The 15,773-nt window shown below is 35.3% G+C and overlaps 1 protein-coding gene across 2 annotated transcripts; it reads left to right on the top strand.

Moving 5' to 3' along the window:
- Positions 1-462: 462 nt before the first annotated feature.
- On the top strand, positions 463-15,337 carry LOC136853535 (uncharacterized). 2 transcript variants are annotated; one of them, XR_010857491.1, is made up of 14 exons: positions 463-671; positions 6,011-6,311; positions 7,852-7,961; positions 8,372-8,487; positions 9,239-9,354; positions 9,613-9,750; positions 11,731-11,777; positions 11,908-11,984; positions 12,708-12,888; positions 13,285-13,482; positions 13,966-14,096; positions 14,251-14,348; positions 14,654-14,751; positions 15,181-15,337. XR_010857491.1 is itself a non-coding variant. In XM_067129231.1 (14 exons), exons 1-13 carry the CDS (start codon positions 576-578, stop codon positions 14,692-14,694), a joined length of 1,650 nt encoding a protein of 549 aa, XP_066985332.1. In that variant the 5' UTR covers positions 463-575; the 3' UTR covers positions 14,695-14,738; positions 15,181-15,337. The 2 variants fall into 2 exon arrangements, 1 of the variants encoding a protein (XP_066985332.1); XM_067129231.1 differs by having other exon boundaries at positions 14,654-14,738.
- Positions 15,338-15,773: the final 436 nt, after the last annotated feature.

The raw sequence follows: 15,773 nt of genomic DNA, 5'->3' as shown, positions 1-15,773 counted from the left end.
TCCCCCTCCCCCTCCTTCAAAAAACTTGCAAAAACCCACAAGGACACTTTTGATGAGATTCGAGCGAACTTTTCGTGAGTGCCGTGTCAGGTGCTTCATTATCCACGTCAAAAAACACCAAGTGGCTCATTAAGGGCGGTTGAATCATCGACGGCTAACTAACGTCACCTCTGATCATTTCATTACACAGTCCAGGGATCACTCGCAAAACAGGAAAAAAAAAAAATCCGAAAAAAGGAATTACGGACCATAAATGGCGTTCATACGTGGCTTCTTCTCAACAGATGTTCGGTTTAAGTTGGCGCCCGGTTGAGAGGGGAGTTAAGGGAGAGGCGTATACCGGAGGGGCGTTGTGGCAGGGGATAGGGATGGGTGGGGGGGATGGCGTCGCTGGATGTTGGACGACTCGAGTGGGAGGAGCTAACCTAAAGACACTTAAACCTTGTAAGTCTTGGAGTCTCCGTGCATTCCGATAGTGGTGCCCAACGCAGGAGGAGGTCGCTGGAATCGGCTCCGTTGGGTTGGATCGGGGCTCAAGTTCTTAAAATCGTACAGAAGTAACTGATCGAAGCACCATGAACAGCTTGACGAGACCCCGAATGCCATCGTCTTCGTTGAGGACGGTCTCTCTCCTCTGGATGACAGTTGCTATCGCAGGCGCTGGATTTCAGGTAAACGCGATACTATCTGCTGTGGTATTAATCTAATCTTCTGTTAGCAAAAACATTATATAAAAATCTACACACATATCCGCACATACCGCTATTTTCTTCAAAAATCTTGTTGCCTTCCTTTCTGTAATTAACCTCTTCTCTCATTCTACCATCATCCTCTATTTACACCTAACTTCCTATAAAAGCAATTGCTTCCATTATTCTCTTATCTCTATCAACTATGCTACTCGATCTTCCTGACTTCCAAACATTCTTATACCGCTAATTATGGGGACACCTGCTTCCAGTTTTCTTAATTCAAAACTTTTTACCAGACACTGTAGCTTCTTTTCACCGTCACATATTAACTTCCCATCAAATGGAAACATCAGTTACTCCACAACCCATTCACAACCCACTCTTTCTTGTCATTCAGTCTAAAATGAAACAGACATGGAGACACAACCTTGCCTGTGACCCACTTCTACAAAAAACCATCCACACTCCTAAATATATATTCTTACAATGGGTTTAGTTTCATCATGAAATTTCTCACCACAACTTTTCATTATAGATACATTATCATCACTCTGTCTACCTTTCCTGCTCTTCCCCTGGTAATCCCTCTGTCTATCTTACTTTCTCAATCAAATTACTACCATTGCTCCCTCTAAAATATATTAAGTTACGATATCATTTATCCTTTCACAGTAAATATCTAGGGGCTTATTTCTTAACGTAAACTCGTCATTCTCTAGTTCCCAAGAGCTGTAAAGTGGGCATGAAGAAATATATCCAATGAACTGAAGGTATCAAAAGACCAATGCGGAATCACACAAATAAATTCTCGTTTGGTAAAGCAATTAAACTGATTGAATTGAAATAGGTAGGATTAAGGGATAAAAGAAAAAGAGCGATATACATACATGACAACTTTTTTCTGTTCATTAACTGCTTATTGCTGATTAAGCAAACCATATTGTAAGATAACTGGAGATAAACATTCGGGAAACAAAAGAAATTTTTGGTCTCATTCAAATAAAAGCAAATACTCCACTGAGGTTACGAACTCCGGTTAGTCGGATTGATGTGACCGTCCTATTCACTTTTGATGAGAAAAATTTCCTCCTTGCCTGTGTTTCATGCATAATATGACCTGCCTGCTTTCAAGATACGCATTTGCCATTATTTACAAAGCGAAATCCATTAACTCTCTTCAATACGCTGACTGGGTTTAATTTCGTTAGCAATGCCCCGTCACGTTCCTTTGAAAATCAACTGTCAATTTCATGGAAAGGATTAATCATACTCTAGGTAAAAGGACACTCCATTATTGATGTCATTTCTCACTAGTAAACCTAGTCATTGTGGTCTTGGTGCCTGGAAGGTTCGGCTGTTTAGAAAAGTCTTATATAACCAGAGACTCCTTAAGCTGAACAAAAATTATGAAACCTCAACTCATTTTCGGCTACTTTTGACAAAGTTTGTTCTTTGCGTGGATGAAGGCAAAAATCACCGTGACATAGTGAGAAACCAAACCAGAGAGAGAGAGAGAGAGAGAGAGAGAGAGAGAGAGAGAGAGAGAGAGAGAGAGAGAGGATACATCAAGGACAAAACAAAGAAAGAACTTTCTATACTGGTAAGAAAAGGGTCCAATAAAAGATCGGTTGAGCATGTATGTCTTTACACAAGAAACACGTAGCAAATTTATAAACAAAACCACTTTACCGTGAAAATATATGAACTTTTTACTCCACTCGTAAGTGCATATTTAAACCAAGGAATGAAACTTTCGTTATATGCAAATACATCGATATGCTGAAATCTCTCTCTCTCTCTTTCTCTCTCTCTCTCTCTCTCTATATATATATGTATATAATGTCTAATATATATATATATATATATATATATATATATATATATATATATATATATATATATATATATATATATATATATATATATATATATATATATATATACTATATGTATATAATGTATAATATATATGTGTGTGTGTTTATGTTCCTATGTTCCTATGCGCGAGTGCAGGTACTGAAGCTTATTCACATTTTGCTTGCGTATGAGTTGCTTTCTAAATGTATGTGACTACATGACGGATCTACTTTCGCCCAAATATCGTCCAGTTCTTCAGTATAAACTTAAGAGTCAATTTTCTTCAGACTCCGTCAAATAAGGATCTTAGAAGCCGTCATTATAATTTCGACGTTAACGAAGCACCACGTTTGAACGTACGTTTCAGATCATGTTTCCGCTTCTTAATGTTCAGTCAACGAGCATTAGGCGTATTCAAAGTTAAAAATCAATCTTCATTAGTTGATGTTACAAACGCTAAAGATTTGAGCAGTCAAACGTTTCAAGGATTTTCCGCATAATTTCTTTTTTTTTTTTTTTTTTTTTTTACTAATTCCGTCGTAAAACGAAAGGAACGTGAAATGGACGAATGTCATACAATTGTTGAGAGTTGTAGTGTATTTGCTTATGCTTTGATCAGTGAAGTTAAATATCACTGGTTCTGGTCAGCATTTGTAAGGGTTGCCGCTGAGGAAAGTCAGATGCCTTCAGTATACGAGCCCCTTGAACATCCAGGGACAGGGTGTGGGTCTAGTAACTTCATCCCGATACAATTGTTGAAAATCAGAAGGGTGGATAGACTGACTGAAGGATATACTGTATGTATATATATATATATATATAATATATATATATATATATATATATATATATATATATATATATATATATGTATGTTAATATACATATATACATACATACATATATATATACTGTATATATATATACATACACACACATATATAATATATATATATATATATATATATATATATATATATATAATATATATATATATATATATAGCAAAACCTTTGGCAAATTACTCTAAAGAAAGTTACAGAAATAAAAAATAGAGGTGACCAGTCGCTAGAAAGCATCTGATTAAAAAATATTTATAAGTCAGTTACCATAATTTGTCTGGATTTTTCACCAGGTTCGGACAAACAAAAAGAAAGAAAGAAAAAAAAAACGAAATAGATTCGTCAGAGAACAAGCTGATAATGTAGTATTTGAAACTGTATAGGCACGCAAGTTCATAATGACAAAGCCCAAAATTCTGGTTAAAACTCACTTATGATTGTTAAATCATGAATAAACAAAATACTGGTTCCACTACAAAACCTAACATATTGTAATCATCGTTTGTGTGCACTGATATCGAGACGTTTTACTTTAGCTAACAAAGCTTTGCATCACCAACAATAAACTTCGGTGACGTTGTAAAAACCGCCATGGCGGTTAACCTTGATCGATGCATTATCGATAACTGAGAAACTGGAACGAGGCAAACAACTCAAGGTTATTTTTTCACTCAAAAGTAGGTTGACGACCTTCTCATCAACATCAAGTTGAGGATATGTTTTGGTTAACGAGGAATAATTTTAGTCTTAAGTGTTCTGAAATAGCCCGGCGTCCAAGCGTTTATACTTCGTGCTTCGGTTTGCTGTGATTTTATTGGTTCTATTGGGGTAAAGGACCTCTCTTTTTTTTCTTCCTCTATCTTTCTTTTAACTCCCTATAGGCCTAGGTCCGACGTCAGCATTCGACTGTCTGTCCTGTCCGACTATTCATGAGAATGCCAGTGAGTTGTTTAAAAAAGTGAACTACCACAAACGCGTCATTTATTATTTATACGAGTATTGCCCGTGAATCCCGGAGGCTGACAAAATCAATGTAGAATTATTATATAGGGACTTTCCATTCCTCGTTATTGGCAAACACGAGACTCGATAAGTTAATATCGGGGCAAGAGAGTAAAAATAAAATAAACAGGGAGGAAAGGAGGACGACGAGGAGGAGGATAAGAATGAGGAGGAGGTGCTGGAGATGAGAATCTAAATACGTGATAGATCTATGCTGAAATGAACGCTATCTTGATCTGACGACTCATGATCGTTTAGTACCATCGAGGAGCTCAATCTTTAAAATGTTTTACAAAGAAGAAGATTCATAAGGAGCGTGATACGGTAAATCTACACTTGAAATAAATTCCAGTCCTAAGCCGTTTTCCGCAATAATTCTATACTATGTACATGGGCGGCCGCACGTAGGGGCAAGGGAGGGCACTTGCTCCCCGCCCCCTGAAATCCTGGAAAAATTAATATATATATATATATATATATATATATATATATATATATATATATATATATATATATATATATATATATATATATATATATATATATATATATATATATATATAAGCACAATTGCTTTATTCATTGAAGAAATGCAGGCGCTGATACTGCTAGTTCAATGGGTCAAAAGTGTTAATCTGCTTGATACCGGAAACTTTCCATGTATGTATTAAGATTTGGCCCCCTTGGAAAATATGCTGCGGGCGCCCACGCTAAATACAAGAACGAATTAGAAGAGCGTGGAGTCGCTCAGAACGTAACTCAAGAAAAGACAAAAATTAAGCTAGTTGCGTGGTCTGAAAACATTCTCGAAGACGAATAAAAAAAAAAAAAAAAAGAAAGCGACACCAGATGTTTTCAAAGGTCATTAATTAAGCGATGTGTCTGGTACCGAATCGGTTAGATCTTTCGCGTCAAAAACCATTTAATATTTTCCATACCACAAACTCATCTAAAAATCAAAAATATAATTAGGAATCCTTAATGAGAAAGAGCGCACGAACTATTAATTATTCATCTCATTAAAAGGCTTAATTAGGCAGTCTGCTGTACATTTCTGGAATGTGGTTTCCGATTATTTTAAAATATGCAGCTGGTGATATATCAGTTAAACAAATTAAATTCAGTCTGATTATTTGCGTCTTCTTTTAGACACTGAAGGATTAAAAAGATGTTTTTAACGTCTAGATACATTTTCAGATTAATTTCATGCTATATTCCCATTATGATTTTTTTGAAAAGGTGAATCATTCATAATTATATAAGGGCTGATAAGGATTAAAGGACGACTCGGCAAATGAAACTCGGTTAAATCCGCCTGCCCATCTTGTTGCTAATTTCATTCAAAACAGTTAAAGTGACAATAATAAAATACAATGAAATTACGTAGATTAAATAAAATAAAATGAAGAAGATTATTAATTAAAATAAAATGAAATGCATATAGCAAAAATGAGATGAAATGTAACTAAATAACGTAAAACCAAATGTAATTAAGTGAAATACAATGAAATGGTGTAGATTATATATAACAAAATAAAATGTAGATTAAAATAAAATAAAATTAAACGATATACAGTAGATTAATAATAGACGTTACATCCATACGAATGGTTCCAGGTAGCGACTGCCTTGGAGGATTCCGCCCGGGCAGAACCACTGAAAGCCAGAGAAGACCAGAAACGATCCGAAGACAAACTGATAGAAGACGCCATTGAGGTGGACATCTCCGAGCGTAAGCTAGAGGACAGAATCCACTACGAGGACGACCTGAACGACGACCAGGGGTTAGCTTTCGAGGACGAACTGGAGGACGACACACTCACTCAGCAGGACATCGAGGACATCAATGCAGCCAGGGAGGCACTTGAGAAGATCAAGAAGGAAGCTGGAGCCAGGGCTACCATCTCAGCTCTACCTGGTACGTAAGGTTTATGCATAGGCCTACATGCGAGCGCGCGCAAACACAGCTTAAATTTTCATTCTTCCATTTGTATATATGATTATTACATTTTATTAAAATGGTGACTGAGAGAATTTAAGTCAGCTTTATATAAATTTTCTGAAAAGTTTGTGAAGGACTAACATACAACGTCACTGCGTCTATAAACTGAGAAACAATACTTCGCTCCTGTTTCTCAGTAATGCCATGAGAAAAGGGACGATTGATCGAACCATCTTGCTGAGACATTGTAACCTATGCGGTCTAATATTTACCTGTAAGGGAATTCCATTTTATCATCTTTAATGGCCTTTTAATGCCAATATATCGGTCGAGTTCACTGACAGCATGCCGTTTGCAAGAAACAACACACTTTATCAAAACAACATTATACATGAAACTTTGGTGTTTAGTTTTTCATTAACTGTACGTTGAGAGCTTAGCTTTGTAACACTAAATGGACTTGAATATTGTACGGTTTCATATATATATATATATATATATATATATATATATATATATATATATATATATATATATATATATATATATATATATATATATATATATATATATATATATATATATATATATATATATATATATATATATATATATATATATATATATATATATATATATATATATATACTATATATGTGTGTGTGTTCATATACACAAAATATTCCACGTTCATATTCAAGTATAAATTCCAAGGGCAGCTTATTTTTGACAAGTTACTTAATTTGAATTTAGGAAAAAGGCATAGCGTGCAACATGCAGGTGCGAAGTGAAATCTAATTTTTGCCCGATGAGCCTAAATGGGTCAGGTGTTAGCGTGACAGCAGAATATCATAATTGATTTTCGTCCGAATTTCGTTTTTTGAACGCAGTAATTGACGTTCACTTTGCACGTGATTATCGTCACTATACTTTCGCTCAGGCGATGACTCTCATTAAGTGACGGATATCGGGACGTATGAAAATCATCACCGAAGTGTCCAGTGGGTTGAACATATCTGACAAAGGGATTGTTAGACTCATTAGGTCTAAATTTCGACGGTATAACAAATGGCACTCACTCATGTTCACTTTACACATGACTATCGTTATTATATTTCCACTCAAGTGATGACTATCATTAGCTGATCGATACTAGGGCGTATTACAATCACTGTAGTGCCCCCATTGGTTAAACTTCAATTGAAAAGGGGAATGTTAAGGCTCTCAGGCCTAAATTTCGACGGCATAACAAAGGGTATTCACTCATGTTTACTGTACACTTGATTATCTTTACTATATTCTCGCTCAGATGACGACAGTCAGTAGCTGATAATACTAGGACGTACTACAATCATCACCGAATTGTCCCGTATTTTGAGTATTTCTGGAACGGGGATTGCCATAGACTCATTAGGTGTACATTTCGACGGCATAACAAAAGACACTCACGCTTCTTCATTATTTTTCTTTATACGCATTTGAAAGATACCCGTTTCTTAAAGCCCTCTTCTTCCAGGTGCATCGACGACTGTGGAGTCCGGGAATCAGTACACAATCGTTAGCCACGACGGTTTCGGAGTGACTCGTTACCCAAACAGATTTGCCAGGAGATGGTGGTTCTACAAGGTGAGGGACTGAATTCTTTACAAATATTTCTTTTTCCTTTGGTTTTACTGAAGCTGAAATCAAACTGTGGGTTTTATGAATTTGTAATCAAAATTATTTGAGATGATTTTATAGTCCGTAAGTTTTAGTAAACTGTATCATTTCATAATGAGCAAAATTTGGCCAAGTCATGGTCAGTGCTATAAAGATCTGAAAATATGCAATTCATAAAATTTCAACCAAAATTACGTGAAGTAATGAAGTGTGAGCAATGAGGGCTTTCCTTCACAGCACTGTCGTAGTTTTAGTCATACAATTCTCTATTGAATTAGGCCTATGAGAAGGATTCGTCCTCTACCACTTGAATTAGACCTAAGATAAGAATTCAGGCATCTGGCTGTAACCTTGTTCTTCTCTTTCTTTGCCAAAAGGGGAACAATGTCCAGTACATCGTGATTAACTGCCCCTTCTTCAGGATCCAGTGGTCAAGGAAATGTCGCAAGGATAAGTTTGGTGTTTTCAAGGAGCCTTTCATTCGAGGAATCAGGTAGAGTGCTGCTTGACAGCGCCCGTCCATCTTTCCAGTACTTGGAAATAGTTGTGGGAATTTGTAATTTTTTTGCTATGTTCATATTTATTTTTCAAGTAAAATATCGGATTTGCACAAGCAGTTTTTGTTGTTAACTGTTTATCTCTTTATTTTTTAAATTTTATTTTCAGGTAAAAGTTAAAAATTTACAAAATCATGTTAACACTTCGTAAATATCAATATTCATTAGCTTTGTTTATTCTTACTGATTATCTAATAAAATCTGCACTGGTATTTTGATACAAAAATGAGACTAATACAAATATTAAGGCCATCGACGAGACTTGATTGTTTGCCTGCCTTCCTGATAGTCCACAAGATATCTCACAAAATTATTAACATATATTTGCTGAGCCACAGACTGTGTCAAGTCACTGACTAATTTTAAAATGGATAAGGAACCAGATTGCGGTGAAGGATTCCCCGCAACCCTTTTTATTCGAGTTCCTCCATTCCTAAGATATTCAAATTCAAATTAAAATCCAAAACCTTTATTTGGAACACAAATGGCCATAGGACCAACAGCAGATTTCACTAAATAATTTAGTAGTTGTTCCACCGTCGAGGTCTGACACTGTTGTGTGTTCCCTCAACCCATAATATTACAAGAGTACTTGGACCATAAATAGGACAAGCTGGATAAAAGAAAGCCTTGAATCGAAGCATAGCAAATACCATGCGTAACATTTTTCTTCTTCTTCTTCATCAGACGCTGCGGCCAAATCCACGGATTTTGGAAGAAATACGACGTAGGAATCAAGGTTGTTTTCAGGACAGACGCCGCTGTCAGACGGGCCGGATTTACCTGCGTTGTTTCAGGAATCCGTAAGTGTGTGTGTGTGTGTGTGTTTTCTGCTTTGAGATTCAACTAAAATGATGATATTATTCAATATATCTCGTAGAAAATACCCATTGCTTGAATGAGATGCCAGTTACTCTTTTCCCGTGGGATGGGATCGAATGGGGAAGTGCGAACGCTTCTGAGTTATTGTTCATCTCCGGCTTTCTTTCAGTTCAAAAAAGGCACAACAGAGACGAGCCGCGCATTTCATGAACTTGGTTGTTTTATCTCTCTCTTTACAGCTTATCCCCCCGAAAAGACGACAACAACAACGAGCACAAGTACTTCAACGTCGACTACAACAACAAGCACAACAACGACTTACGCTCCTGGGTGTCCCGTCAGACCAACACTCCCGCCAGTCAGGACTGTGGTGACATGTGAGTCAAGATTTGAACTTTCTGACGAAAATGACTCTTCTCATGTTTTAGAATCAAAATACAATTCTTAATTACTAAATGGTGGAGCAGGCGGACATAATGTGGTACCTGACATGTGTTTTCAACGTATTAGTACTAAATAAAACATGCTTGCATTTATGGAGTAGAAATTTTGTTTTATAAGAATACATTATCAGATAAGAATTAAAGGGGAATAATTACATTTGAGTACAATACTCATTTCACAATCAAATTCCAATAATTTTATAGAATAGATTTATAATGAAATTTAGATTTCGCGGAGGTGGTAATTTGGACTAGTTCATAATTATTGAAAATTATAAGAAAAGGTGCATGGCATTCTATTATGGACTGATATATAATTTAACTGCACCTCTGTTCAATATTCCTTTCGGTTCTTTCACTTTTAAGTTCAAATGGGGATGGGTCAGGAGAAAACAACAAATATACCTGCCTCCTATTTTCTTCAGTTGCTGAGTTGTGGATGCACACACTTAGCAGAAAACTGCCACAACCTTAGCACCTTTATATACCAACACGGAAGGTTCATCAGCAATCTCCAAAACCCCTTTCCAATTCTTTTTTTTTACCAACCAATTGTCTTCCAAATGGGGATGACACATTGATGATGATCCTTTGGTGAAGAGGCTAAGTTCTGGTATTTCCTGCACAGGAACTTCGTCCTTTAGTGCTTAGTCAGCAGTTAAAGGGAGGATTTGGCAATGGTTGCTGCTCTATTTTTCTCTAGACCAGTGGTTCCCAACGTGGGGCGTACGCCCAGCCAGGGGGTTAATTTGATTTTTAAGGGGGGCAATTCGAGAATGTTTAAACTTAGTTAATGGCCTTTTAGGCTTCCTCCACGTGAATACAGAATAAGAATTATACATCATCACAGGGGCCATCAGGATTTTAGAGGTGATTTGGTGGGGCATGGCCAAAAAAAGGTTGGGAACCACTGCTCTAGACCCACTACCTATTACTTGAAATCCTCGAGGGAAAAAAATATGTATATATGTGCACGCATATGTGCGCATGCGTTATATTTTTTAAAGTATCTCATGAGTTTTTAATTCTTTACTAATGCGATGCATTACTACCTTAATACAACTGTCATTGCATTTTAGCAATTTACTTACATTTGTTTATCTAGTTATTAATTTTTTTCTTTTATAATAAGTGAGACTTTTCTATATTTCCCTATACCTCCTCTGACTTCTCTCTAATGAACACCGTAATCTTTGGAAGCTTGAATGTCAAATCAATGGTCCCTGTTGGCTTGCTCCATATGAATAGAGTTCATCTTCTGAATAATAATAATAATAATAATAATAATAATAATAATAATAATAATAATAATAATAATAATAATAATAATAATCTTTGGAAGCTTGACTTTCAAATCAATGGTCCCTGTTGGCTTGTTCCATATGAATAGAGTTCATCTTCTGAATAATAATAATAATAATAATAATAATAATAATAATAATAATAATAATAATAATAATAATAATAATCTTTGGAAGCTTGACTTTCAAATCAATGGTCCCTGTTGGCTTGTTCATATGAACTGACTTCATCTTTTGAATAATAATAATAATAATAATAATAATAATAATAATAATAATAATAATAATAATATTCTTTGGAAGCTTGAATTTCAAGTCAATGGTTCCTGTTGGCTTGTTCCATACGAATAGGGTTCATCTTCTGAATAATAATAATAATAATAATAATAATAATAATAATAATAATAATAATAATAATAATAATAATAATAATAACAGTCTTTGGAAGCTTGAATTTCAAATCAATGGTCCCTGTTGGTTTGTTCATATGAATTGGGTTTATCTTCTGAATAATAATAATAATAATAATAATAATAATAATAATAATAATAATAATAATAATAATAATTTCCGGAACTGTTTTATTAATTTATTCATGTCTTCGTTCCCGCAGCTTGCGCCAATATACAACCTGGTTATGACTACTGCTCGTGTGTAAACGTATGTATACATTTTAATCGAGTAACACAGATATTCCACTACTCATTTTTACATATGAAATCAAGTGTTGTAGCCCCTAAGGTGGTGCAAAGGAAAGAAAACTTAATATTTTTTATTTCTGTCTCTGCAGTTAGCTGGAGGAATTTGCCTGACATGCTACATATGCACAGCTTGTGACATGGAATTCTTCGCTGTGCACGACTTTTCGTAAGTAACTTCGACTTTCCTTTGAAAATAATTGCAAAAACGATCATTAATTGTTACGTAACAGTTGATTGATCTTTTATTGGCTCTTTAGGAGTTCACGGTGTATCCAGTCGTAAGCTTGGTTATTATGTCTCTAGTATGTAGCCTTTAAAAGGAGGCTATGTGATGCATGCCACTTCCTACACAGTTTAGTTTTTATATATATATATATATATATATATATATATATATATATATATATATATATATATATATATATATATATATATATATATATATATATATATATATATACGTATAGAAGCAAAACTTAGTGTAGGAAAGCAAAACTATCAGTATATATATATATATATATATATATATATATATATATACATATACACATACAGTATATATATTCTCACGGTCGAGTCCACAACATAAAAAATAAAGTCCCATCAGTATAGCGTTTGAGCCTTTCCGAATGTTAAAAACGTTCGCAATAAGGTTTGAAGGAGTATAAAAGCACAACGTATAAACGGAAGATTCCCGCCTGTTATCCTATCAGAAAAATGAACAAGAGCCATCAGTTGAAATATATATGAGATAATTCAAAATATACACTAGATTTCGCTGATGGACATCTTTTCTTTTCTGTGATAAATCTTCCTTCACTCCTTGCAATAGAGACTCCGTTCTCTAGATCTACATCATTTGCATTAACTGTCACCTTCCTTCCTCCAGGAGTACCAACCTCTACGTGTACATCCACTTCAACTGCTCCCAGTACCCCATCGACGCCAAAAGTCTCTCGTTCGGTTATGAGAATCATGTCAAAGGCTACGTTGTATGCTTCCCGCCACCTTCCAACGTCATACTCCCTACGTACCCGACCTCCACCACGGGCGTCATTGTTATCGTGTCGGTCAGTTGGTCATTGTTGTTGTTGCACTGTTTATTATTTCTTTCACTTTTTCCTCCTGGATATTTTGGTTTCATTTGGGGCAGCAGAGCAAAATTTCATCATTGTTGAATCTTGATGATAACCTTTGTTATTACTATTCCATCCTATATATATATATATATATGTATATATATATATATATATATATATATATATATATATATATATATATATATATATATATATATATATATCTGCCACTTCACGTTTCATAACACAACTCGTAAATGGCCTCATGTAAAGGAAACTTCCCCAAGACAGGCTCATCAACAACGCTTCACAGTTATCACAATTAAACTCGTTAATTAAAAGGGAGGTTACAATGGGTTCTTATTAACCTTTCTTCTCGCATTTCAGTCTTGCCCGATAGCCTCCTCGATAAACGTGTGTTCAGTGTTCCAAACCAGCGGCCGAAGATCCCTTTTGGATCAGTCTATTCTGGATCACTCCGCCCTCATGCTCGATTCGAAGAATTCCCTGAGCACAGTGTGGCAAGAACGAGAGCTTCAAAGTCTTGCAAACATTGCAAGTATCGACGCTTTGGCTATTGTCGGGGTGAGTAGAAGGCTGTGTTGTGGGTTTAGTTCTATCCAGATATATTTTAGCCGCAATAAAAATCTTGTAACACAGCAAACACCATTATTCCAAAGATTATAATTTATAAATCATCGTTGCGTTTGGCCTAGGTGTGAGTCCAGTATAGTGTAGCCAAACTAAGCTCTGTTGAAGAAAAAGATACCTTAGGGAGTAAAGGTTTATATAAAGAAAAAGCTACTTTAGGAAGTAAAGGTTTATATAAAGAAAAAGCTACCTTATGGAGTATAGGCTTATATAAAGAAAAAGCTACCTTACGGAGTCCAGGCTCATATATCGCAAATAACGTAATTACAACTCTAAATCAATACAATTATTTTCATAACGGGAGTTCCAGTAATAATTCAGTATATAGTGGGATACTTTGTTCTATGGAATCTAGATGAATAATAATGTCTAATGCAGGCATTATTTACCAACTATAAAAAAAACTTGACGTTTCAGATTGCAGCTGATCTATCCACACTGCCCCACCCCGAGGTAGTAAAAAATTTGACCGTCGTTGATACGACTTGCGAGATGTTCCCACAAAACCAGGCCATTGACTTGTCCAGCTTCACGTCTCTGCAAATTCTGTGAGTTCCCGAGAGAGAGAGAGAGAGAGAGAGAGAGAGAGAGAGAGAGAGAGAGAGAGCATGTGGGATGGATTACATGCTTTTCGTCACTGATAATATCTAATTCACCAGACGTTACTGTTTCTAAAACATATCTTCTGTCTTCCAACAACAGGTCGCTCACTTTGTGCGGTGTCCCATGTCTTCAAGTGAACCTGATCCTCACTGGAACACCTCTGGCTGACGCCAGCCGAGAGTGCATCTTCAGCGAAGGTAAGTGAACTGGGTTCTGCATTCACATTTTGATAATATTTCCCTGATGAGATTATGTAGCGAAATAATACTGTAAGTTATACATTGATTCACAAAATAATGCTATTGCAAAATACGACAACTTTAAACTATAGATGATTGGTATATCAGGAGTGAATCTGTAATATGCAACTTACACAGCACTTTCACAAATAAAAAAGTGGAAATGTTTTATTGAATTTTCTCGACATTAAGAGGTTTATACATGGTACTGGCTCTTATTCCAAAATGGCAACTAAAAAATCGATATTTTCTTTTTATTACAGCCTCTTCTTCCACAAATATACTAGTGGCAGCAGGAAACTAACGTGAATCATCCACCATGAACAAGATGTATTACTGCAACCAAAGGTACGAGTTCAAGGTACGAGTTCACTTTGTGCAGGCATACGTATTGCATACATGCACTAGAATATATCATTCTGTAATTCATCGTCCTTGATTCATTTTACCCTCAAAACTTTATTTTTTTATTTTTTTTTTTTACTGTCCTCAATCAGTAATGTAACCATTTCACACTTCATTTACGATTTATTTTCACAATCCACAATTTAACAATACGAAACGGAATATACCATACAGTTTACAAGCACTAAGTCAAATGACACATTTGTCATCGTTTATTGCTCAAAATTATTTTCTCACAATTTTCTACTAATGGGAAGTTACATATCCACATGTATCACTCAAATCATTTACGATGTGTAAACATGAATATATACAAGTCAGAAAATGAAAATAAAACTTTTTAAAAATAAATACAAAATGCTAATCAATGTTCTCTTCATCACAGACCATACATGCATAAATCTCGAGAAGGAACGACCCAAAGAAATAAGATACGCTGAACCAAATCTTCAAAGCATACCGGACACCAGAATAAAGAAAATAATACTATACAAGACCCTATTTGAGTCAAGACACCGTGGTGATAAATCACAGGTCGAAAGGTAATAATATATATATATATATATATATATATATATATATATATATATATATATATATATATATATATAAACACTGGCATTCTCTTCTTCTGGGAGTGAATGTCGTCTTTAGCCATACGCAATTCAACCACACCAGGCGGTGTTACTTAGGGTTTTTGTATTCCATAATTTTTGTGAGGCAATATCCAAGTCACATATGGTCAGTTCGACGTCATATACTTCTGTATCGGTGGAGGGAATTCCATATTATCCACATAGTTTTGAGTGTAATGTGTCTTGTTTTTTTTTTTCTTGCTAAACAAAAGCTACCCCCTGTCTAGCGTTGCGTAAAATCTGGAACATGTAACCTTATGGTATTTGATGAAAGAAACGGAGCTAGTTTGAAGTGCACTTTCATTTTAAGAAATGAAACTGATAACTGCCTATTTTTATTTAT

The sequence above is a fragment of the Macrobrachium rosenbergii genome, chromosome 27, assembly GCF_040412425.1.
Source record: "Macrobrachium rosenbergii isolate ZJJX-2024 chromosome 27, ASM4041242v1, whole genome shotgun sequence".
Classification (NCBI taxonomy): domain Eukaryota; kingdom Metazoa; phylum Arthropoda; class Malacostraca; order Decapoda; family Palaemonidae; genus Macrobrachium; species Macrobrachium rosenbergii.
This window is presented reverse-complemented; position numbering and strand designations above follow the sequence as displayed.

Excerpts from the sequence above, each read along its gene's own strand:
- LOC136853535 (XM_067129231.1), top strand. The coding sequence starts at position 576 with ATGAACAGCTTGACGAGACCCCGAATGCCATCGTCTTCGTTGAGGACG. Across the intron at positions 11,778-11,907 it reads ACTACTGCTCGTGTGTAAAC|TTAGCTGGAGGAATTTGCCT; the intron begins GTATGTATACAT and ends CTGTCTCTGCAG. Across the intron at positions 14,097-14,250 it reads TTCACGTCTCTGCAAATTCT|GTCGCTCACTTTGTGCGGTG; the intron begins GTGAGTTCCCGA and ends TTCCAACAACAG.